At 47.9% G+C, this 23,521-nt stretch overlaps 1 protein-coding gene across 6 annotated transcripts in view; it reads right to left on the minus strand.

The window, feature by feature from the left end:
* The window catches only part of EFCAB8 (EF-hand calcium binding domain 8), a 70,176-nt gene that overhangs the window by 10,276 nt on the left and 36,379 nt on the right, over positions 1-23,521 (minus strand). For 4 of the 6 annotated variants that reach the window (XM_047852318.1, XM_047852317.1, XM_047852316.1 and 1 more), the window contains exons 12-22: positions 22,867-22,934; positions 22,393-22,544; positions 20,833-20,970; positions 20,265-20,378; positions 18,852-19,079; positions 18,024-18,094; positions 16,833-17,037; positions 15,759-15,971; positions 14,498-14,632; positions 5,451-5,672; positions 4,751-4,888 (exon numbers count right to left, since the gene is read on the minus strand). In XM_047852318.1, the coding sequence (XP_047708274.1) occupies positions 4,751-4,888; positions 5,451-5,672; positions 14,498-14,632; positions 15,759-15,971; positions 16,833-17,037; positions 18,024-18,094; positions 18,852-19,079; positions 20,265-20,378; positions 20,833-20,970; positions 22,393-22,544; positions 22,867-22,934 (1,684 nt within the window). The remainder of the gene's footprint in view (positions 1-4,750; positions 4,889-5,450; positions 5,673-14,497; positions 14,633-15,758; positions 15,972-16,832; positions 17,038-18,023; positions 18,095-18,851; positions 19,080-20,264; positions 20,379-20,832; positions 20,971-22,392; positions 22,545-22,866; positions 22,935-23,521) is intronic. The other 2 variants (XM_047852320.1, XM_047852319.1) reach the window with 2 other exon arrangements.

Genomic DNA, 23,521 nt, shown 5'->3' on the forward strand with positions numbered 1-23,521 from the left:
CATTTCCCTTGGGTGTATATTTACAGGTGGAATTCTTGGGTCATATGGAAACTCTACGTTGAACTTTCTGAGAAACTTAAATCGTTTTCCAAAGTGGCTGTACCACCTTACGTTCTTACCAGCAATGTATGAGAGTTTCAATTTGCCCACAACTTAGCCAACATTTATTATCTACAGCTATCCTAATGAGTGTGAATGGGGATCTCATTATGGTTTTGATATACATTCCCCTAATGGCTAATGATGTTTGGCATCTTTTCATATACTTATTGGTGATTTGTGTATCTTCTTGAAGAAATGTCTATTTAGATTCTTTGCCCATTTTTAACTGGGTAATTTGTCTTTTTATTGTTGATGTGTAAGATTTCTTTGAATATTCTGGATACTAGTCTCTTATCATGTACATTATTTGCAAATATTTTCTCCCATTCTATATGTCATCTTTTCACTTTCTTATATGGTGTCTTTTGTAGGCCAAAAGTTTTTAAATTTGACAAAATTCAATTTATTTGTTTGTTTTGTTGTTTGTGTTTTTGATGTCATATTTAAGAAATATTGGGGCGCCTGGGTGGCTCAGTCGGTTAAGCGTCCGACTTCGGCTCAGGTCATGATCTCGCGGTCCGTGAGTTCGAGCCCCGCGTGGGACTCTGTGCTGACAGCTCAGAGCCTGGAGCCTGTTTCAGATTCTGTGTCTCCCTCTCTCTCTGGCCCTCCCCCGTTCATGCTGTCTCTCTCTGTCTCAAAAATAAAATAAAAGTTAAAAACAAATTAAAAAAAAAGAAATATTGCCTAACCTTTGCGCCTGGGTGGCTCAGTCAGTTAAGCCTCTGACTTAGCCTCAGGTCATGATCTCATGGCTCTTCCAGCCCCACATTGGGCTCTGTGCTGACAGCTCAGAAGCTGCAGCCCACTTCGAATTCTGTGTCTCCTTCTCTCTCTGCCTCTCCTCTGCTCTCTCTCTCTCCCTCTCTCTCTCAAATAAACATTAAAAAAATTAAAAAATATATTGCCTAACCCAAAGTCATGCAGATATCTCCCTATGCTTTCTTCTAAGAGTCTTATAATTTTAACTCTTCCATTTAGGTCCATGACCACTGAAAGTTAATTTATGAAGTAAAGTATGTTTTCCTTTATGTTGTGTGTTCATTCTTTGCTGTGGATATCCGGTTTTCCCAGCACCATTTGTTTAAAAAGATTATTCTTTCTGGGGCCCCTGGGTGGCTCAGTCAGTTAAACATCCAACTCTTGATTGTAGCTCAGGTCATGATCTCACTGTTCGTGAATTTGAGCCCCACATCAGGCCCTGCACTGACAGCATGGAGCCTGTCTGTGATTTTGTCTCCTGTCTCCCTCTCTCTTTGCTCCTCCCCTGCTTGCTCTCTCTCTCTCTCTCTCTCTCTCTCTCAAAAATAGATTTAAAAACATTTAAACAATTATTCTTTCCTCCATTTGATTGTTTTGGTACCTCTGTCAAAAATAAATTGATCAGAAATTTGACAGTTTATTTTTCCACTCTTAATTCTATTTTATTGACCTATATGTCTATGCTAATGCTAGCACCACACTATTTTCACTGTAGCTTTGCAGTAAGTTTTGAAATTGGGAAATGTGAGTTTTCCAACTCTGTCTTTTTTCAAGACTTTTGGACTATTCTAGGACATTTGCATTTCCATATGAATTTTAGGATCAGCTTGTCAATTTCTGCAAAATAAGGAGTGGGGATTGATAGATTACATTGAATTAATTTGGAAAATATTGTTATATTAACAAGATTAAATCTTCCAATCCATGAACATGGGATATCTTTCCATTTATTTAGGTTGTCTTCGATTTCTTTCAACAGTGTTTTGTAGTTTTAATAGTACAAGTTTTGTACTACTTTTGTAAATTCATTCCTAAATATTTTATTCTTTTTGATGCTATTATAAGCTGGATGCCTTTTATTTCATTTTCTTGCCTACTTGCCCTTCCAGTAAAACATTAGTAGTTGAGGAAGTTCCCTTCTACTCCTTGTTAATTGAGCGCTTTTATCAGGAAAGGGTGTTGGATTTTGTCAAATGCTGTTTCTGTATTTATTGAGATGATTATGTGTCTTTTGTTCTTTATTCACTTAATATGGTGTATTACATTAATTGATTTTGGATATTAAACCAACCTTGCATTCCTGGGATAAGCCTCACTTGGTCATGATGTGTAATCCTTTTCATATGTTGCTGGATTCAATTTGCTAGTGTTTTATTGATGGCATTTGCATCTGTATTCATAAGAGATATTGGCCTATAGTTTTATTTTCTTGTGATGTCCTTGTCTGGTTAGGTTATCAAGGTAACAGTGGCCTCATAGAAAACTCTTTGGCAACAATTCTTGAAGAATTGACATTAATTCTTCTTTAATTATTTGGTAAAGTTCACCAGTAAAGTCATCTGTACCTGGGCTTTTCTTTGTGGGAAGTTTTATTACTAGTTCAATCTCTTGTGATATTCAAGTTTTCTATTTCTTTAAATTTTCTATTTCATTTTGAGCCCATTCTGGTAGTTCATATCTAAGAATTTATCCATTTTCTATCATTTTTTGATAATGAAAAATTAAAAACTGTTCTAATGTCTGACAATAAGTTAAATAAATGATTGTACCTCTATACAGTGAAATATTACTTCATCATTAGAAAGTCTGATTTTCAAGAATGTTTGATAATATAGAAAATTCTAGTTACATACAGTATAATCCCAATTTGTTTAAAATATATCATTATAACACTAAGTGCAGATGGTCGGGAGCACAGATTCTGGAGTCAGACTTGAGTTTATGCCCAGGTCCAACACTGGCAGTTGTGTGAACTTAGGTCCCTCCAGCTCTTCAGTTTTATCTTCCTCATCTGAAAAGTAACATCTCTCTCCCAGAGCAATTATGGAGAATCAGTGAGAGAACACATAAAAGCACTTATCACAATTCTTGAAACACATTCATCAGTAAATAAATGACACGCATTGTTGTTAATATAACGATTATATTAACATTACAGATTCCTCATATAGTGAACCCATGGGTGACTTACTCCCAACAGATTTGAATGCAGTGACATTTTCTTCTTACTAAAACCAGACTAGACATAATATCTTTGTGCAGAGATTCAAAAAGCACCTAAGACTGCAAGATGGCTATCAGAACTGCAAATGCATACAACCCTTTAATCTAGAAATCCCACTTCCAGGAATTTATCCTTCAGGCATATTTTTCACACATATGAAACAACATTCACTCTTCACTTTTGTTAAGAACAAAAGATTGAAAACAACCTCAATTTCCCTTCAAAGGGAATTATATCAATAACATGTCCTATGGTTTACTACACAGCTATAAAGAATAATGTACTCATATGCAAAGATCTCCAAGATATATTATGGAATAAGAAAAACAAGGTGAGCACCAGTGTGTATGACATGCTACCTTCATGTAAAAACAAGGAGAGAACTTTACACATTTCTGTTTGCATAAATAAACACTGGAAGAATAACCAAAAATCAGCAGAAGTGGAACAAGAAGTTTTTCTTGGTTTGGGGCAGCAGGGAATAGGTGTAGGACTAAGAGTCCTTACTACAGGCCTTTTGCCACCCTGAGTTTTTAAAATCTTCGTTAGTGTATAACATACATATAGAAAAGTGTACATATCATAAATGTAACGAATAAACTTTCACAAACTGATCACAGCTGTATGACCAGACCCAGATTATGAAACAGAACATTGTCCATCCACCAGAAGTCCCCCTCATGGCTCCTTCCGACCAATCCATGCCCGCACAAAGATAATCACTTCTAATAGGATATGTTTGTTTTGTCTGTTTTCGTACTTTATATAGATCGAACTATAAAACTTACAATATATACTCTTTCATGTCTGACTTCTTTAACCTACTTTGTTCAAATGATTACCCATTTTGTAATGAATAGTTGCAAACGATCCATTTCTAATGCTGGGTATTATTCTATATGGTGTGTATAGCACAATTTATATTTCAGTCTACACTGATGGGCATTTGGATTGTTTCAAATGCGGAGTTATTGCAAATGGTAATTATATCAATGTTCTTATTCATTATCTTTTAGAGCACAGGCTTCTCTTGGATATAAACCTAGCAGTGGAATTGCTGGATCATAGTGTAGACACATATTCAGTTCTAGTGAAAACTACCAAACAGTTCCCCAAAGTGATTACACCAATCTACATTCCTGCCAGCAATGGAAATTCCAGTTGATCTACATCCTTGCCAACATTTGGTATTGCCTGTCTTTTTAGTTTTAGTCATCCTGGTAGGTATGTCGTGGTATCACATTGTGGTTTTAATTTGCATTTTCTTGATAACTAAGGAAAAGGTTCTCAGCTTCATTAGTCATTAGGGAAATATCAAGTGATTTTGGACTATGTAAATATATTACCTACTCAAGAAAATACATAAACATTTTCATTATCTTAAAACGAATTCATGAGTCCAGGGCCTTCATCGCAAAGATTAAAGCCCATAGAAGTGGTGTGTGTGTGTGTGTGTGTGTGTGTGTGTGTGTGTACATGTGCATGTGTATGCAGGTGTGTATACTTGTGTTTGACTGGTTAATGGTGACTTCTGGCTAACAAAAATGTTTCCACATCAACCAGACAACATTGAACAAGAAACACGAAAGACTCAGAATCTCAGGAAGAGAGCCATGGCCCCAGATCATTAGTGGGGTTCAGATTCCCCCAGAGTCTTCCTACCTCCTTCTCCTTCAAGGGGATGTAGTGTGGAAGGTTGATCTGGACCCGTTCAGGAATTAAGAACTGGAACTTGCTGGTTCCATTGGGTTGAAGTGGACACTTGTCACTGAATGTGCAATAATCTTTGATGTCCCAGATCTAGGCACAAAATGTGGGTTAGTGGCCCAGCATCCCTTGACACCAACACCAACTCACGCTGTGGGCCCCTCCCAAACTACTTGTCTTCACTCTGAGGTGTGAGTGGGGCAGTTCTCACTCACACCTCTGAGATACCCAGACACTCGGGTCAGAAGGGGTCCAAGGGAACTTGTAGGCCAGACCTATTAGCCGGCAGGCAGAGAGGGTGTGACTGGCCCAAGGACAAGACATTCTTGCCCCATGGCTCACCATAAATTATGAAGTTGGCTGCTGAGACCCCTGTTCATAGAGAGATGCATAGCGGGGGGGTGAGGGAGTTGTAGGAAGAGAACGATGGAATAGGGGACCCACCGGGAGAGGCTTCTTGGAGGGCCTTTTGGAACTACGTCCTCACTCATTTCCTGGGCACACCAGAGCAGAAGAGGACTTTTACTGCCCACTGTTTTACAAATGAAACCAGTACCCAGAGGGAGCAGAGACTAGGCTAGCGCCACATTTAGCGAAGAGGTGGCCGGAGCTTGGCTGACGCCGCCCCCTCAATCTCAAGCCAGTTCCTCCTCACCTTGATGTATCCTTTACAATCCCCTGTGACGAGGATCAAGTCTTTTTCATCAGTGGCCATGGCGCCCACAACCACATCCCCCTTGTCTTCGAAGTCCACAGGGAACTTCCCGAGCAGACCTCCACCTCCATGGATGGACCAGGCATAGATGTGGCCATCCACGCAGCTGCTCAGCAGGGTGGCTATGTGTGGCAGGCGAGGCCTGGTCTGCAGGAAGATGATCTGTGCGAGAGAGGTGGGCCAGCTCAGCAGTGCTGTGAGCCGGGACTCACCCTGGCCACTGTTACACGGTGCTGAGGGGCTCAGGCAAGTCACCCCGCCCCTGCTCCCCCAATTTCCTAGATGCCCAGTGAGGATGGTGATGATCCACCACTCTTCCTACGTAGCTGGTAACAAATATTGGCTGCACTATGAGCTCCTTGAGGGGAGGAATTGTGTCTTTTTTGTTCATTCTTTTATCTTTAGCAACTACAGTCATGTCGGACACATGCTACACGATCAGTGAAGATGTGTTGAATAAAGACATACAAATCTGATGCACCCCAAGACTCAAAGAAGAGTTTCTAAGACCTGTAACTCCACTCAAAGCGATTTGAAGAACACACTCGTTCTCCTTCATATACGTCTATGGTAAGATGCCTTATTTTCCAGCCAACTGCCAAGAAAGCATCTTAACCAAATTCTTGCTCAAGTCTTGTTGTGATCATGCCTTTTGTTAAATTCCCCCCTCTGCTCACTTTCACCTTACATGTCGCTCTGTGGCCCAGGCAGGGGTGATGGGGGCGGACAGCTATCATGCTTGGCTGGCATGAGAAGAGAGCTGCTCTCCTGGCCCCCATCCTACGTGAGGCAGAGAGCACAGGCGGTAGAGTGAATCAGACCAGACGGGGGAAATTGGAGGCTATATCAGAATTCCTGCTATATCAGGAATATCCATTCCTGCTATATCAGAAATTACAGTGTGGTGGCTTATGTGTCCCCAAAACATGTCACCGACAGCAAAAATTCTGAAATATCCTGATTGTCACACATGTCCAAAACAAAATGCTTAATCTACTTCCTGTTGGCCCAAATGCCAGGGTCACAGAACCAGGAGTCCCTAAACCAAAGACAAAGGACAAGCATTTCTCCCATTTTATACAAGTGTACTTGCACGCAGTACAAAACGTGGACGGCACAAATGAGAAGAAACTTAAATCACTCACAAAATGCCAATATCCAGAAATAGTCACCATGAAGATTTTAATGCAATGTCTCTTTTTTTAATGTTTTTATTTATTTTTTTTTTTTTTGAGAGAGAGAGAGAGAGAGCATGAGTGGGGAAGAGGCAGAGGGAGAGGGAAACACAGAATCCGAAGCAGGCTCCAGCCTCTGAGCTGTCAGCACAGAGCCCGACGTGGGGCTTGAACTCACGGACGGTGCGATCATGACCTGAGCCTAAGTTGGACCCTTAACTGACTGAGCCACCCAGGCGCCCCTAATGCATCGTCTGTAAAGACTTTCATTATATTTTTTAATTATTAAATATACATGCAAGAATAGATGAAAATACCAATGGAAGAAGAGAGATCCCAGAAATAGACTATAGAAGACTCTAATATTATATAAGAATGATAGAATTTCAAGCCAGTGGAGAAAAGATAAACTATGCAATAAATGGCATTTGAACAACTGGCTATCAATTTAGAAAAACATTTTTAGATTCATATATCACACCATACACAAAACTACTTAGATGGGACAAGAAGATGACTAAATAAATATATAATTATAAATGTCTAGAAGAAAATATAACAAATTTTTCTGTGATCTTGGGATAAACAATGCCTTTCTCTCTTGTCACAAAGGAAAATAACAAAGATGGCTAGATAAAGACTAAAACCTCAGTGTGATATCACAAAGACAGATGAGGTGAAAATATCTGCAGTACACAACAGCAAAGGATTCACTTTCCAAAGCACATCTAAGGAGCTCTAATAAATTAATGCCAAAAAGAATAGACAAGGGATATAAGTGGATGTTTAATTCATGGAAGAAATACAAATGTCTAACGAACATATAGAAAGCTCAATATTACGAATAATCAAAATAACTTTTTTTTTTTTATTTCCACCCGCCAGACTGGCAGGAATTAAGAAAAGGCTAATATCCATTCCTGGCTTAGTGTAAGAACAAAGGCAGACTCACACGCTGTTGGAGGGAAGTCTTCTTGGCGAGCAAAATGGCTATGTCCATTGAAATGTAAACTGTGCTCACTTGGTGAGCCATCAATCATACTTATGGAAAATCTAGCATAACTGCACAGATAAATCTATAAGGATTTCAATCACACCTTTGTTTATAATAGCAAAAAACTAGGAACAACTTAAATGTCTAATCAACTGGGCATTCATTCATTAAATAAATTATGGTGAATCCAAAGAAATATACCGCAGCCAGGGGCAGATTTACCAGTGAAGTTCATAAAGCTTAAGGCAAAGTTCAAGGTCAAGTTCAAGGCCCTTCCAAGGTCCTGGGAAGAATTAGCAACTTGTGGAGACTTATAATTGTCAGCTGTAAGTTTTAAAATTTATTGTCCTTTCTCATCCAGATGGCTAACAGACACATGAAAAAAATGTTCAACATCACTCATCATCAGGGAAATACAAATCAAAACCAGTGAGATACCACCTCACACCTGTCAGAATGGCTAACATTAACAACTCGGGCAACAACAGATGTTGACGAATCACTAAATTTTTTTAAGGTATTTGTTTTTTTGTTAATGTTTATTTTTGAGAGAGAGAGAGAGAAACAGAGCACGAGTGGGGGAGGGGCAGAAACAGAGGGAGACACAGAATCTAAAGCAGGCTCCAGGCTCTGAGCTGTCAGCACAGAGCCCCATGTGCAGCTCGAACTCACAAGCCGTGAGATCATGACCTGAGCCGAAGTTGGACTCTTAATCAACTGAGCAACCCAGGTGCCCCATGAATTGCTAAATTCTATTCTTGAAATCATTATTATAATATATGTTAACTAACTTAGATTCAAAGAAAGAAAGAAAGAAAAATTTCTAAATAAAATGTAACCACATTGATCTCTATATCAAGAAATAATAATAATAATAATAATAATAATAATAATAATAATAACAATAGTTCTAGGAATAATTTTTAAAAAAGTATCTCCTGGGGCGCCTGGGTGGCTCAATCGGTTGAGCATCCGACTTCGGCTCAGGTCACAATCTCGCAGTCCGTGAGTTCGAGCCCCGCGTCGGGCTCTGTGCTGACCGCTCAGAGCTTGGAGCCTGTTTCGGATTCTGTGTCTCCCTCTCGCTCTGCCCCTCCCCCATTCATGCTCTGTCTCTCTCTGTCTCAAAAATAAACATTAAAAAAAAAAATTTAAAAAGTATCTCCTCTGAAAGACTTTACATACACAAATCTATAAATGACTAAATGATGTAAATATTTCGGAGTTTCATGAACTTGAGAGTAAATTTTAAAAATCTTATCACAGCTCCCTGCTGCTGTATTTCCAGACTGGAGGAGGGAGGACATAGGGTAAAGAAGGAAATAAAAAGTATTCAAAGTGCGGCCTCTCAAAAAAAGAAAAAAAGAAAAAGAAAAATTGTCATTTCTTTTCTCATTTTAAGTAAATTTTCACTTTTGTATCTCATTTTTTATTCATAATTTTGTGTTATTTTCCATAAATGTGCCAACCAAATTGTGTAAGTTTTAGGCTCAAAAAAGCATAGATTGGCCCTGTCTATGAAGCCATTAACAAGAATGAAGTAGATGGATTTATATGTATTGACAGCAAAGGTTGTCCACTCTACATTGTTAGATTAAAAAAAAAAAAATCCAACAGCTGAACTACAGTCTCAAATGCTCCCAGTCTTGTTTAAGAAAAACAAAACCAGGGGGCGCTGTTTGGCTCAGTCGGTTAAGCGTTCAACTCTTGATTTCAGCTCAGGTCATGATCTCGCGGTTCGTGTGTTCGAGCCCCAGATCGGGCTCTACGCTGACAATGTGGAGTCTGCTTGGGATTATGTCTCCCTCTTTCTCTGCCCATCCCCCGCTTGCACCATACCTCTGTGTGTGTGTGTGTGTGTGTGTGTGTGTGTGTGTGTGTGTGTATCTATAGCGGGATAGATCTATCAATAGATCGAGATATAGGCATATAAAAATAAATCTTGGAGTGCTTGGGTGGCTCAGTTAAGTGTCCGACTTCGGCTCAGGTCACAATCTCACAGTTTGTTTGAGCTCTGTGTCAGGCTCTCGGCTGACAGCTTCTGACAGCTCAGAGCCTGGGGCCTATTTCAGATTCTGTGTTTCCCTCTCTCTCTCTGCCCCTTCCCTGCTTGTGCACACTCTCTCTAAATAAATAAATACAATAAATAAATAAACAAACATTTTTTAAAAATCTCAAAGATGCACACTTAATTTTTTTATCATTGTCATTATCACTGTTAAAGTAAATTTTGTCATACTCTAGATCAAGTATTCTCTTAAAATGTGACTCCTCATAGCTACACAGGATTCACCAAAATGATGTGCCACAAAGATCTCCCATTTCTGAACTGGGGAAAACTGAAGCTTCCTTCCCAATCCTTTCTGCACCAGCCCTGGGACAGCTTGAATGGGCAGGCTGAAGGTGCGTGATGGGGAGGGACCTTTGCAGGCTCAGAGAGGGCCGTGGGCCTGCGAAAGCACACAGTCGGGGCTGTGCGGCCAGTGATCAGGAGTGGGCACAGTGAAGAGGGGCACAGTAGGATACCCCACCCTGGACAGGATGGAGCGGGATCCGTGTGGTCGGAAGGCAGGTAACCAACACTATGCCTTTTGCACTCTGCACCTGGCCCCTGAAGCCTCAAAGATAGTCTCCTGCCCACTTTGGAAAGAGCTTCCGGACTGAGGTTGGACATTCCAGTCTCACTCCACCCAGTGGTCTCAGACAGTTCTCAAGTGCAGGGGGACTAAAGGTCTGCCCGGAGACCCCTTCAGAAGAAGCTGAAGCTACCCATGTCTTTCAGAGGGATTTGCCACTCCCCACCTATCTGGTCCTTTACCACTAAGGAAAGGGCCAAGGACTGGGGTTCATCCACAGATGGTAAGAGACACGGCTGTGCCTGGATCTATTTCCTGTCTCCTTCCACGTGCCCTTATCTGCCATACCCTGCAGTCTTCGGACATGGCCAGACAGAAACAGTGGCAGAGGAGACCTGACAGGTAAGGCTCCCCCAGGAGTCCTTGTCCCAGTCCACCCTCTCTCTCATCCACTAAGGAAAGGCTGGGACTGAGGGTGACCTAGGAGCTCCGGACCCTCTCCAGGACAGCATCCTGAGAAGTTCCACGGTCTACCACCCAGTAACCCAGAGGGAAAGGACTTTGCTGCTTAGGAAACAATGGGGGTGGAAGACAGAGTATTTGGAAGCCAGGAAGGGGAGTCAGCATCAGGAAACAATAGATGCTGGCGAGGACGTGGAGAAATGGGAAGCCTCTTGCACTGTTGGTGAGAATGCAAACTGGTGCAGCCGCTCTGGAAAACAGTGTGGAGATTCCTCAAAAACTTAAAAATAGAACTACCCTACAGCCCAGGAATAGCACTACTAGGAATTTACCCAAGGGATACAGGAGTTCTGATGCATAAGGACACTTGTACCCCAATGTTAATAGCAGTACTTTCAACAATAGCCAAATTATGGAAAGAGCCTAAATGTCCATCAACTGACGAATGGATAAAGAAGATGTGGTTTATATGTACAATGGAATACTACTGGGCAATGAGAAAGAATGAAATCCTGCCATTTGCAGCAACATGGATGCAACTGGAAGGTATTATGCTAAGTGAATTAAGTCAGTCAGAGAAAGACAGATATCATATGTTTTCACTCATATGTGGATCTTGAGAAACTTAACAGAAGACCATGGGGGAAGGGAAGGGGAAAAAATAGTTACAGATAGAGAGGGAGGGAGGGAGGCAAACCATAAGAGCCTCTTAAATACAGAGAACAAACTGAGGGTTGAAGGGGGTTAGGGGACAGGGGAAAATGGGCGATGGGTATTGAGGAGAAGGGCACTTGTTGGATGAGTACTGGGTGTTGTATGTAAGTGATACACCATGGGAATCTACCCCAAAAACCAAGAGCACACTTTACACTCTGTATATTAGCCAATTTTACAATAAATTATATTAAAAAAAGAAGAAGCAGGCCAGCCTTAGACATGACTGCCAGCCCCCCCGCCCCCCCCCCCCACACACACCAGCCATAGTACCTGGAATTTCACCAATAGACATTCAGTCCTTTGCATATAATCTCCAAAGATCCTGTCAAGATTCATGATACAAATCCTATTACACTCAGATCACCAGGCCAGATTACAAAAAGCCAAGGAATTGCCAACAGTAACAATACAAATAGTCAAGGATGCAGACTTTGCAAACAAATAGATCTGGAATCAGGCCTTGGCTCAGCCGTTTTCTGACAGTGAGAATCTTGGGCAGGTCACTTCACCTCATTGAGCCCCAGTCTCTTTATCCACAAAATGGAAATAATAATAGTACATACCCGCCAGGGCTGTTTGAGAGAGAGAAAAATAATTCATGTAAATGTTGAAGCTCACATCTAGCAGATACTAAGAGCTCAATAAGTATTAACTACTCTGATATTATTAATAGGCTGGAGTATAACACAACGTATCAAAAGCTTCCTAAGAGTGCATTTCTAATCCTGGGAAATAGACAAGAGAGCTAACAAATTCGTGTACAAAGATGTCCATGGCAATGTGAGCTATAAGGGCAAAACCTAGCAATCTAACCTTCTACCAGCGAGAGCAGGCCGGCTGGATAGGTACCACCTACACCAAAATACCACGCAGCTGCTAAGAGAGGGGCCGTGGCCTCCCAACCACTGGCAGGGAGAGATGCCATGAGGTGTTGGGTGAAAAAGAGCAAATGGCAGAGTAGTGTATGTATAATCTGATGCTATTTGGTGAAAAAATATTTATAGGTACACATACACATTCGTACATGTATATACTTGCGTATGCACAGAAAAATGTCCACAAGGCTATAACACACCTTAACACTAGTTACCCCTGGAGACGGAGGAAGAAGGTAAGTCATTGTTTAACTTTAGACACCCCTATAAGGCTTGAATTTTTCATTTTAAGTGAAGGACATGTACCACTTCCTAATTAGAGAGAAGCGCTCTTTCTTGAACATTCCAAATAAGCTCTTCTGTGAGGGCCTTTGTGCCTGCTGCTCCCTCTGCCAGGGTCACCATCCTTCCAAATGACAGCAGGCTTCAAGCTCTGTGAAAATGTCCCCTCCTCTGTGAAGCCTTCCCTGATCCCCCTATGTAAATAGCTATGCCCTCTCTACCTCCCATGCCACCCCCTACCCTCGCCTTGGTTTTCTGGGTTCTCTGCTGCACTTGCTCACCCTGTGACCTACCATTTATTTTACTAGCTAGTTAATCGTCTGTCTCACCCCACTACAATGTCAGTTCCGTGAGGGCACAGGTTTTCGTTTCTGTTGTTATTCACTGCTGCCTGCCCAGGGCCTGGCACATGGAAAGCACTCAATGAATAACTGTCTGGGCCCTGATGGGACCAAGTCACAGTCAAAGGTTGGGCTTTGAGTCATCTACTTTGGTCAGACTCAGAGGCTGAAAGGGATGGGATCTTTTGAGCAACCCTGGTTCCAGGAATCCACCCTTTCAATGCACTCGCACAAGCGCATAGGGGCATCTGCACAAGGATTTTCTGTGCAGAGCTGCTCAAAGTTAAAAACTGGAACCAACCTACATGTCTATCAAGAGAAGGCTGGCTTAAGAGTCTGTGATACATGCAAATTATGGGGCACTATGCAACTGTTACCAAAAAAAAAAAAAAAAAAAAAGATAAGTTAACAAAAGAATAAGCTGGATCTAAATTACTGATACAGAAACGTATCCATAGCATGTAGTTAAATTTTTAAAAAGCAAATGGCAGGACATAGCTATAATTTTACATCACTGGTCTAAAAATAAAAAGGATGTGAGCATGTAGACAAATTTAACACTGAAGAAGAAGAAAAAAAAAAGAGGAAGGCTAAACCAATCTACCAATTCGAGCGGTGACTAGGGCTGCTACTATTGGGTACTGTGTGGCTGCTGCCTCTTTTTTTTTTTTTTAACCAGCTAGGATTGCTACTTTTAAAAGGTTTTTTAAAAAAAGGTTTTTGAAAAGTAATCTCTACACCCAACGTGGGGCTCGAACTCAGAACCCCAAGATCACGAGTCGCATGCTCTAAGCCAGCCAGGCGCCCCTAAGGCACTTTTTTAAAAGAGGGGAAAGCACATTTGCAACGTGGAGGAGAGACTGTCCAGCTGCTCGCAGCTCTCCACTCCGCCACCGCAGGACCCAGCCCTGCCGGCACTGCCCCCCTATTCCCAAGTCCCTGGAGCCCTGGAGCTGGGGAAGGGGACGGTGCTGCCACACCTTAACACAACTATGATTTGGGTTTTCACTGGGCCCCTGGTAGGGTCTTAGGAAACCCGGAGAGCCTCCAAATTACCTTATGTTTGCACATCAAAGCTAGAAGGGGCCTGAGTGGTCACTTCATCTAGTGGTGACAGCACAGTGAGGGGCGTCCAGGGTCAGAAGGGGGAAAGGTGCAGGAGGAAGGGAGAAGAACAAAGATGACCCAAGCCCCACTCACATATTGTACGAAACACCCTCCCAGAGCACGGGAGGACATTTTAACAGTGGCTTCTGGCTGCTTCTCCTACATCCCAGGCCAGCCCACCAACTGGGGGGGGGGGGGGGGGCGGGGGGGCAGGGGGGGACCCTGCACCCTCCTCCACGCATACACTCAAGGAGCCTCCCCCAGACACAGTGGCCCTGAAGCCGGAGCCCTGAGTGGTACCTTCACCTCCACCATGCCTCTCCAGGTCCCGGGGAGAAGAACCAGGTTGGCCCCTTAGGCTCATAGGCCCTCCCCTTCCAGCCCATCCTGATTGATCCCAGACCCACCCACCCCCCAACCCCAGCTCATACCCCAGACCCTGCCTGAGCGTGGCCCACCTTCTCCACTGATGCATTGGATTGCAGCAGAACCTTCTTCTGGAACTCCCCTCCTCTCCTTTGAGCATCTCTGAGAACTGACTGTCTGCCATAGGGTATTCTAAACGGCTTAGGGCTTTCAGCACTGACAGGTTTCTGGAAAGCAAAATGGGCCTCCCAGGTCATCATGGGGGCGGCGGGGGCGGCGGGGGGAGACCAGAGGCAGATGCTGAAAGAACGAGCACCCCAGCCCCCCGTCAGTAAACACACCGACCTGTGAAAGGGACAGCCAGGTGTCTAATGGATCCTGCAATAAAGACACGCCCATGCTGGGGAGTCTCCATTTTGAGTAACCAGGAGCTTCCTCTGTCGGGGCAGAGACTTCAGTCTGCCCTTGGGGAAACCCTCTCCTTGTCCTGGAAGAGATACCCTGGCCAAAGGGGAGGACTGGGGAGCGCATACTCATGGTTCTGGAAAGTGTGAGTGCGGTGGCGCAACCCTGACACTCCAGAGGTGGTCCGAGTGTCCCTGTAGGAACGCACAGTGTGTGCGTCTTACAGCAGAGCGGGCCACGTGGGATCTAGGTCTGCACTGCTTACGCCGGACAGGCATCGCGTGGAGCCTGTCTCGAAGGTGGAGCTTCTCTCTCAAGCCTCAGTTCCCAGGAACAGGAATTGGACTTCAATCGCTGAAGTATTCTGACCCCGACCCACACGAGAGATACCGTATCCACCACTGAGAGTCGGAGGCCAAACCACACTGCTCTATCTCCTTACTCCCCCAAAATGAGAGCATCAGTCAAGCCTGGGAGGGTGAATCCTGGAGCAGAGAGGAGGGCCCAGTCTCCTCTGCCTCTGCTGAGTCTGCCTCTGCTGAGGCTTCAGGCCTCTGGAGCTTGGTCTCCAGGGAGATGAGGCTTGGGCGGGGAGGCTGGCGGGCTCCAGTGGCTCATCTCTGCAGGTTACACATGCTGGAGGACTGAGAAAATAGCCCAGGATCGAGCCTGTGACTCTAGGTTCCCTGGGTTGTCTTCCCTCCAGGTCCTGCCCCCAAGCTTGTAGACGCTGGGGTCCGGTATTGGCCATGCTCTGGGAAGGGGCCGTGCCCAGACTGGAGACAGCAGAGGGCAAGGGATGAAGTGAACCTAACCAGGGAGGTGGCCCACCTGGCTGCAGTGCTCAGAAGGAGCCGAGGGACCTAAAGGGGCTCTGGAAAAAGTGCCTCCTTGTAAGAAAACACACACACACACAGCGAAGCCACCTGGTTCGGCTCCCGCTCCTACCTGCGGGGGCACGGGCCTCTCTGGCTCCCTGTCTCTGGGGCGTTTCATCACTGGGGGAGCTGACATCACGTTCCGCTGTAGGTGGGCGTTGGCCGCAGTCTTGGCCCTGGGGTCCGGGGGCTGTGTGGAGGCTTTGTGTGCCCACTTCTTGGGCTCCGCATAGGTCCTGCTGGACCTGAAACCCTCTGCCGGGGAGTCGTTCACTTCTTGGATCTGTGCCAGGGAGACAACCGCCCTCGGGGCGCTGCAGTGTCCCAGAGGGAAATGCAGGGCTTCCTGGGCCTAATGCTAACATCGCAGGGCCCTCCAGGCACCCAGGGCTTGCTCCCTAGAAACCGAGTACCCTTAGGGGCATCAAACCAGAGCTTATAACCCTGTCCCTGGGCCAACCGTGAACGCCCTGAGTACCCACAGGCAGGAGACTGCTCCCGTGAGGGACTCAGTCTCCCCATCTGTAAAATGGACAGTGGATTCCAAACATTTTGGAGGGTTTTTTTAATCTTAAGGGAAGCTCCAAAGTGTAAAATAGATAAAAAGCTGAACTGCTTTAGGAGCCACTGCAGTAGCCTCAGAGAATTTCTCCATGGCATGTTTGGAAAATTATTGGATGAGGTGACCCCAACGTCCCCTTGTAGCTTTAATCTGCAAAGATAGGGTAATTCTGAGATGGTGTGGGTTTCCTAAGTCCCTACCATGAGCCCGGTGAGCCCAGAGTGGTAATGCGTAACAGTGATGGGTAAGATGTGAGCCGCCTTCAAGAAGAGAGTCATCTACTAGACAGAACAGGACCAGCAGTCCACAGGCTCTGCAGTCAGACTACCTGGGTCCAGACCTATCCCTTCTTGGCTGTGCAACCTCAGGCAAGATGCTTAACCTCTCTGTGCCTCACTTTCCTTGTCTGTCAAATGAGGATAATTATAGAAACTAGCACCCACTTACCCAGCTCCCAACCTCCTCCGAAAGAAGTCATCCCATCCCTTCTCTTTCCTGGGGGTCCTTCCTACCCCCCGGGCCCTACAGCTGACTCTGGCCCACCGCTGAGAGAGAGTGGGGGGTGCCCCCTGTTGACCATACCTTCTTGGGCAGCAAAGGCAAGGGGCTCTTAGAGGCGTTGAAATTGAGGATGGGCTTGAACAGGTTGGCGTTCCAGAGGACGACGTCCCCGTTGTAAGAGGAGGTCCCGAGGAACTGGTTCTGGTACTTGGCCATGCTCAGGACATCTTCCTTGTGGAAGTTCTGCCAGTGGTGGCACCGAAGCATCGGCTTGGTCTCGTGGAGCCTGTACACAGGGCCAGAGGCGGGAGGACAGAGCGCTCGGCCTTAGTGCCGCACCGGGTCGGGGGATCACCGAGGCCTTTAGATTCCGGGAGGCGACTCAGAAGAGGACACTCAGGTGGAAGCTCTGCCCCGCTGACCTCATTCACTAAGCACCTACCATGTGTCTACTACAAAGGCCCTGTCCTAGGGGCTTGACATCAACTAATCTTACAGATTCGTCCCATTCAGACAGCTGAGTAAGGATTAAAGCAGGGAAGCCATGGCCCTGGAAAGGCCCTCTGAAGAGGAAGAGGACTTGCACATTCTGTTCCCTCTGCCTGGAATGTTCCTCCCACCCCAAGTCCCTTGCTGCTTCATTGAGAAGATCCCACTCCACCCACAACAGCTTCAGATGAGCATTTCCTGACTGCCCCTGAGACTAAATCCGATTTCCCTTCCCTTCCCATAGAAACCTATACTTTTGGGGTGCCTGGGTGGCTCAGTTGGTTAAGCGTCCAACTTCAGCTCGGCTCACGATCTCGCGGTTTGTGAGTTCAAGCCCCACATCAGGCTCTGTGCTGTCAGCAAGGAGCCCGCTTCAGAACCTCTGTTCTCCTCTCTCTGCCCCTCCCCTACTCACTCTGCCTTTCTCTCTCTCAAAAATAAGTATTAAAAAAAACCAAACCAGTACTTCTTCCTGCCCACAGCACTCAACAGACTTTACCATTATAAATGAAGTTATTTGGTTAGCATCTGCCTCCCTCTGGGAAGATGGGGACACATTCTTGCTTATACCCACCCCCAGCATGTAGCACAAAGCCTAGGACATGTTATACTCAAGGAACGGTGGACAAACGGATGGATGAGCAAATGAAGCAAGGGACATTACCCACCATGAATTTCTTGCTTGACTTCCAAAGCGAGTGAAGCTAGGAATAGGGGAACCCACCCGAAGCAGAGAGAACCGTCAGCCGCCCTTAGCTCCCCACACACACCCTTGCCACTCACGTGAAACAAGTGATTCTCTTACTCCATCCTGTCACGTAGAACACCTTGTTCATGTGGACAATCCCGCTAACCTGTTGACGATAAAAGAAAACAGAGCCCTAAGGTGCCTCAGAGAAAATGGCCCTGGGCCCCAGATGTCTTCTTAATCATACCGAGCAAGAAGTCAACCCTCTCCACGATGATAAGAGTTCTCTAGGGATACCACCGTACGTTTTTCAGAGCGCTCTCACATCACATGATTTCACTTGATAGACTCGGAGGAGGTAGACAGGGTAGGGATCCATGGCCATTCAACAGGGGGATAACTGGGAAGGTCAAATAACTGATAGGATCTGCACCAGTACTCAGATCCCTGGCTACTTGGCCAAATGCTCTTTCTGAGTTGGTTCAAGGACTTTCGTAAGAGTTAGTAGTGGGCTCAAGTCCCAAAGTGAGACTGCTGGCTTTGCTCCATGCCACACCCACAGACTGTCTTTATAACCCCGTCCCTTTGACCCGGCATTTCCCAGACAGGAGTGAGCATGGGGCTCACCGGGCCCCACTGTTGGAAATGCCATCCAAAGCTCTCATACCTGGGGTGAGGAGTGCCAACAAATTAAAAGAACAAGGGTAGCCAGCCCTCGAAGAATCCTTATTAAGGACAGGCACTGTTCCCTACCTTCACCTTACAGGCAAGAACACAAAGGCTCAGGAAGGCAAGAAGCCAGGCAGTCTATACGCACAGCCTTAAAAAGAGGCATAAAAAGATAGTGCGCCCCCAGGGTCATGAGAGGTGAGCTTTGCTTCTCACAAGGCACCCCCCGGGCACCGCTGACACACCAGACCGACCTCCAGCTGGTCCGGGTTGGGGAAGGTCAGCAGGCATTCGCCAACGGCATAGTTCCACATCTTTATGGTGCCGTCGCACAAACCCGTAAGCAGGCGCCGCTCTGATTCATCCAGGCACATGGTGGTCAGCTCCACGTGCTGGTCCCCAGTCACACAGAACTCCATCATCCTCCTGCCCGTCGTGATCTCCCACACTGTCACCAAGCTGCTCAGGCAGCCGCTCACCACCTGTGGGGGAGCACACGGCTGGGGCTCCTGGAGAACAGAGTGTCCCCACTCTCAAGGGTGGCCTCCCCGTGTCATGGCTGGGGCCAGCCCAGCCCCCCACTTCCCCGCTATGCACTGAGAAGACAGGCATTCAAAGCGTTCCTGCTGCTGGATAAGCCCCTCTTGAAAACAGGCCTTCCTCTGCTCTGGAGCACAGGCCAGTGCAAACTGGCACAACTCTTTTAGAAGGAACCACATTGGTGAAATCCCCTTTAACTCAGAATCTATCCAGAGAAAATAATCTCTAAGTAAGAAAAGATGTTTACTGAAGCATCATTAATGGTGGGGGGAGAAAACAACAGGAAACACACTAATTGCTCCCTAAGAAAGAAAATGCTGAGAACAAAGGATAGTCACTCCACTTCAATGCAACAGTAGCAGGTGAGCCTGTTTCAGACCAATCCTCCTGCTGAGAACAATCTAGAAAAACTGGGGATTTTTTTTTTTAACTGTTTGAAGGCATCGAAGGGCCCTAAGCTGTGCGGGATGGTGGTGCCGGGAACCAGCCTGAGAGAGAAGTGCAGAGAGGTGAACGATGGCCTTGTGCAGCCAAAGGCTATCTCTGCAGCAGATACAGCCTGTCCTGCTCAGAGCCCAGGCCAGAAAAGGGGTCCCAGTGGAAGTGGGAAGAGGGCCTGGGAGCCCTTTCTGTCCCCACCCCTCAAAAACCATATGCCCAGTTGTTCTGCTCCACCCAGAGATCTCTACTCGGGATGAGGGTGCTAGACTTCCCTGGACTTCCCTTCCCTGGACTGGGCTTTCTTGGATAATGACACCCAGGAACAGCACCCCCCTGGGGAACCTCGCAGAGCAGCCCACACCTAGTGTTCCACCTCATACTCCGCGTACAGAGGCGGCGCGTCCAGAGCTGACCTGCAGCAGTGGCCAGGGGCTCGCAGGCTGGGAGGAATGAGGTGATCCACTGACCAAGTGGTAGAGCCCCTGCCCCCCTCAGGCCGCCGACCCCTCTTCGGGGTTGCTTCTTACCCCCAAGCAGCTGTCCCACGCCACCATCAATGCTATGAATTCCACCCCACCCTACCGCTGTGCTGACCGCTTTCCGGGCATGGCGGGAGGTCTGGGTCCTGCCCAGCATCACCCGGCACTCCTGCCAGCCCAAGAGATGGCCGGCCGCAGCCCGCTCACCTGCTTAAAAATCTTACTGTAGAGGATGGCGCACAGGGGTGTGCTGTAAGTCGAGGTCTTCTCCCCTGCTTTCCCAGGCCCCTTGGTCTCCAAGTACCCTTTTAGGATCCCAATCTGCAGGTGAGGAGAGGGGCAGGCAACTGGGCACTGGGTTCTGCCCTCAGTGACTGGCCCCAGGGGAACACTTCCAATAAATTGCAACATTAAGACATCCTGACTGTGCGCAGGCCTGAGCCCAGCAAGGCCTCCTGTTCCTCAGCATGCCTGCCGATACCTCTCACCCCTACTCTGTGGGAGTCCCAACGTCCCTCATAACTTGTAGGAAGCAAAAAGCATCAATCTGGTGTCTCCTCCTCCGGGGAGCCTTCCCTGACTATGCCCTGCCTCAGGCTAGGCTAAGGACCCTTTCTCTATGCTCCAAGAAGTACCGGGCATAAATCTCCATCACCACACAGAGCATTTTCTGCGGACATTCTCTGCTCTTCTACAGCCTAGGTTCCTTGAGGGATGGGCGGTGTCTGATTAACGTAGTCTCTGCCCCTGGCCTCCCTCCCCGTGCAGCACTCACTGAGTAGGTCGTGCAGACGAGGCTGTCTTCGTTCTCGTGGAAGTAGGCGCTGCTGATGGGGCAGTTGCCCAGGGCAAAGAGCTTCCCACAAAAGGACTGAAGGCATATGTAGTCTTGCATGTCCCACACGCGGATATTCTGGGGGGTGGGAAGCAGGCAGAGGCCGAGAGTGGGCCCTGGGGGACACGGCCGGCCCCTGAGGCCTGGGATGTGAGCAGGGCCAGCTGCACGCAGTGTAAGCACTTCCCGTATGCGCCCGCTGCACAGATCCCGACCGCGTAACAGAGTTGCCGTTCTTATGCTCAGATGAGAAAGTTGGGGCAACCCCCCCCCCCCGCCCCGAGGCTTCTTCCCCCCATGACCTCCCCTCAACGGCTGAGGATGAAGACCAAGAGAGACGGCACGTGCCCCTGCAGACCCTCACAGTCTCCACTCCAGCCGACCTCGGCTAACGCCAGGCAGGACACACAGTGGCTACCAACGTAGTTGCCGAAAGAGCCCACCTGTCTCCAGGGCAGCCCGTCGAGTTCATCGCAAGTGGAGGAGCTGTCCCTAGAGAGGCCCCACGAAGTCCCTCCGGGACACACATTGCTTGGAGACACCAGCAGTAAGTAGGGAAGGGCAGGGACTGGGACCGACCGGACTCCAGTCCATATCCTGGCTCTGCCCATCACTACTGTGAGGACTGGGGCCCGCCCGCCCCTGCCGCCTGCCCCTGCAGCCTCGGATCCTTCAGCATAGGCCATGACACCCGGTTCTGGGGGCTGCCGGGAGGATGCCAGACAACAGCCAGTGTGGGCCGTGTTAGGGAGGGTGGCCTGGCTGACCCAAGGGTCCCGCCAATTCTCAGTCTCCTGAGTCCCAGAAGACACAAACTTGTGCCCGGATGGAGGGCACCTGGAGCCGTTGGCCTTCATCCCCACACTGACCAGAACACCCGGCAGCCCAGCAGATGGGGGGTACTCTGAACCAATCGATGCGGGGCAGCAAAGGGACAGGCCCTGAGCGAGGGAGCCCCAGGCACTGGAGAAGTTCCAGTCAGGCCCTGAGAGCCAGGGAAGCCAAGAAGGGGTCACTAGGAGAGCTGAGGTGTGAGTCTGGGTCCGGGGGCAGAGGGAGGGCGAGGGAATGGCTCCCACGTATCACACACCTACTATGCGCCAGACATGACACCGTGGCTTTACCACCAGCTCTTCTCCTCTCATTCCCAACAACCCATCCTGTGGATGAGGGGACGGAGGCTCAGAAAAGGGAAGGGCCTGGCCCAGGACCACAGAGTAAGAAGCCAGGCTGGGCCACACGGGAACCCAGCTCTGGTGGACTGCTCAGAGCGGGCGCAGGCCTCTGGCGGGGGCTCTCGAGACCCATGGCCCCTTCTTGATGATTCCACCTGGGGCCTCTCCTTCTACGCCCTAGCCTAGGTGTGCAGCCACAGGCAGGGAGGTCACACCATTCCCCTGGGCCCCAGCTGACCGAGCTAGATCAGCATCCCTGGGCCAGCATCCTTGCCGGGGAACAGGGACCAGCGGGTGTAAGAGCCATGCTCCACGAGGACAGCACCTTGTCCTTGGAGATGCTGAAGAGGATGCTGCTGTTCTTGCTGTTCATGAGGATGTGCGTCACGGAGGTCTGATGCCCCTTCATCAGCCACATGGGCCTTTTTGAGAAGAAGGGGTTCCACAGGCGGATGAGGGGGTCATAGCCGCCAGTCACTGGGGTCAAAAAATGGGTGTTAACCACTGGGGTCCTACGCTGAGAACTTCTCCTGGGACCATGCCTTGGACCCCAGGCAGGTGCAGCAGATGGGGGGGAGAGGGGGTGGTCGTGACAGTCCGCCCCCCTGCTGCCCCATCGTGCCAAGCAAAAACTGAGTCACCACCCCACCCCAGGTGCCCACAAGTGGGGACCAGAGCAGCATGAGAGGAACCCGGGCCCTGCAAGCCCTCCTCCTCAGCTCTGATAGTCCCACGCCCCCAGCAGCCTCACTCCAGTTCCTCCAGGCCAGCGGCTTCATGTGCCGTGAAGATTACTTACCCACCAAGTTCTTGTCTGGGCAGTAATCAAAGCAAAGAATCCCTTTTCTTAAGTTCAGCACTGAAAACCTACAACAGCAAAGGGGGAAGGCTGCAGGCTGGGAGCCAGGGCCCCGGGGAGTCTCTGAGGCTGGGGTGGAGGGGAGCTGGAGGCAGGGCCGCAGGGAGGCCAGGGAGAGTCATCACCTCTTCCACGAAGGGCAGGAGCAGCCTCAGAGACCCTGTCCAGGGCTCACCCTGCAGCCAAGTCTGGGCTGAGCACTGTAGCCAGAGCGGCTGCCGCGGGTCTCGTGGAGGAGGCGCCCACCCCTCACCTGTAGGGGAAGCAACCCCAGGGCACGAGCAACAACTCAGTGCTGGGACACATCTGCCTCGTTCCAAGGGCAAACCTAACGTGATCCTCGCTCCAACCGTACTGAGACAGGTGTTCCCCCAACCCGTGATAAAAATTTTTAAAAAGAAGGGGATTCCATGGGGCACCTGGGGAGGGCTCAGTTGGTTAAGCATCCGACTCTTGATTTCGGCTCAGGTCACGATCTCACGGTTCACGAGTTCGAGCCCCGCGTCGGGCTCTGTGCTGACAGTGTGGAGCCTGGAGCCTGCTTCGGATTCTGTGTCTCATTCTCTCTCTGCCCCTCACCCACCCATAGTGTCTC

Source organism: Prionailurus viverrinus, chromosome A3 (assembly GCF_022837055.1).
Source record: "Prionailurus viverrinus isolate Anna chromosome A3, UM_Priviv_1.0, whole genome shotgun sequence".
NCBI classification, from domain to species: domain Eukaryota; kingdom Metazoa; phylum Chordata; class Mammalia; order Carnivora; family Felidae; genus Prionailurus; species Prionailurus viverrinus.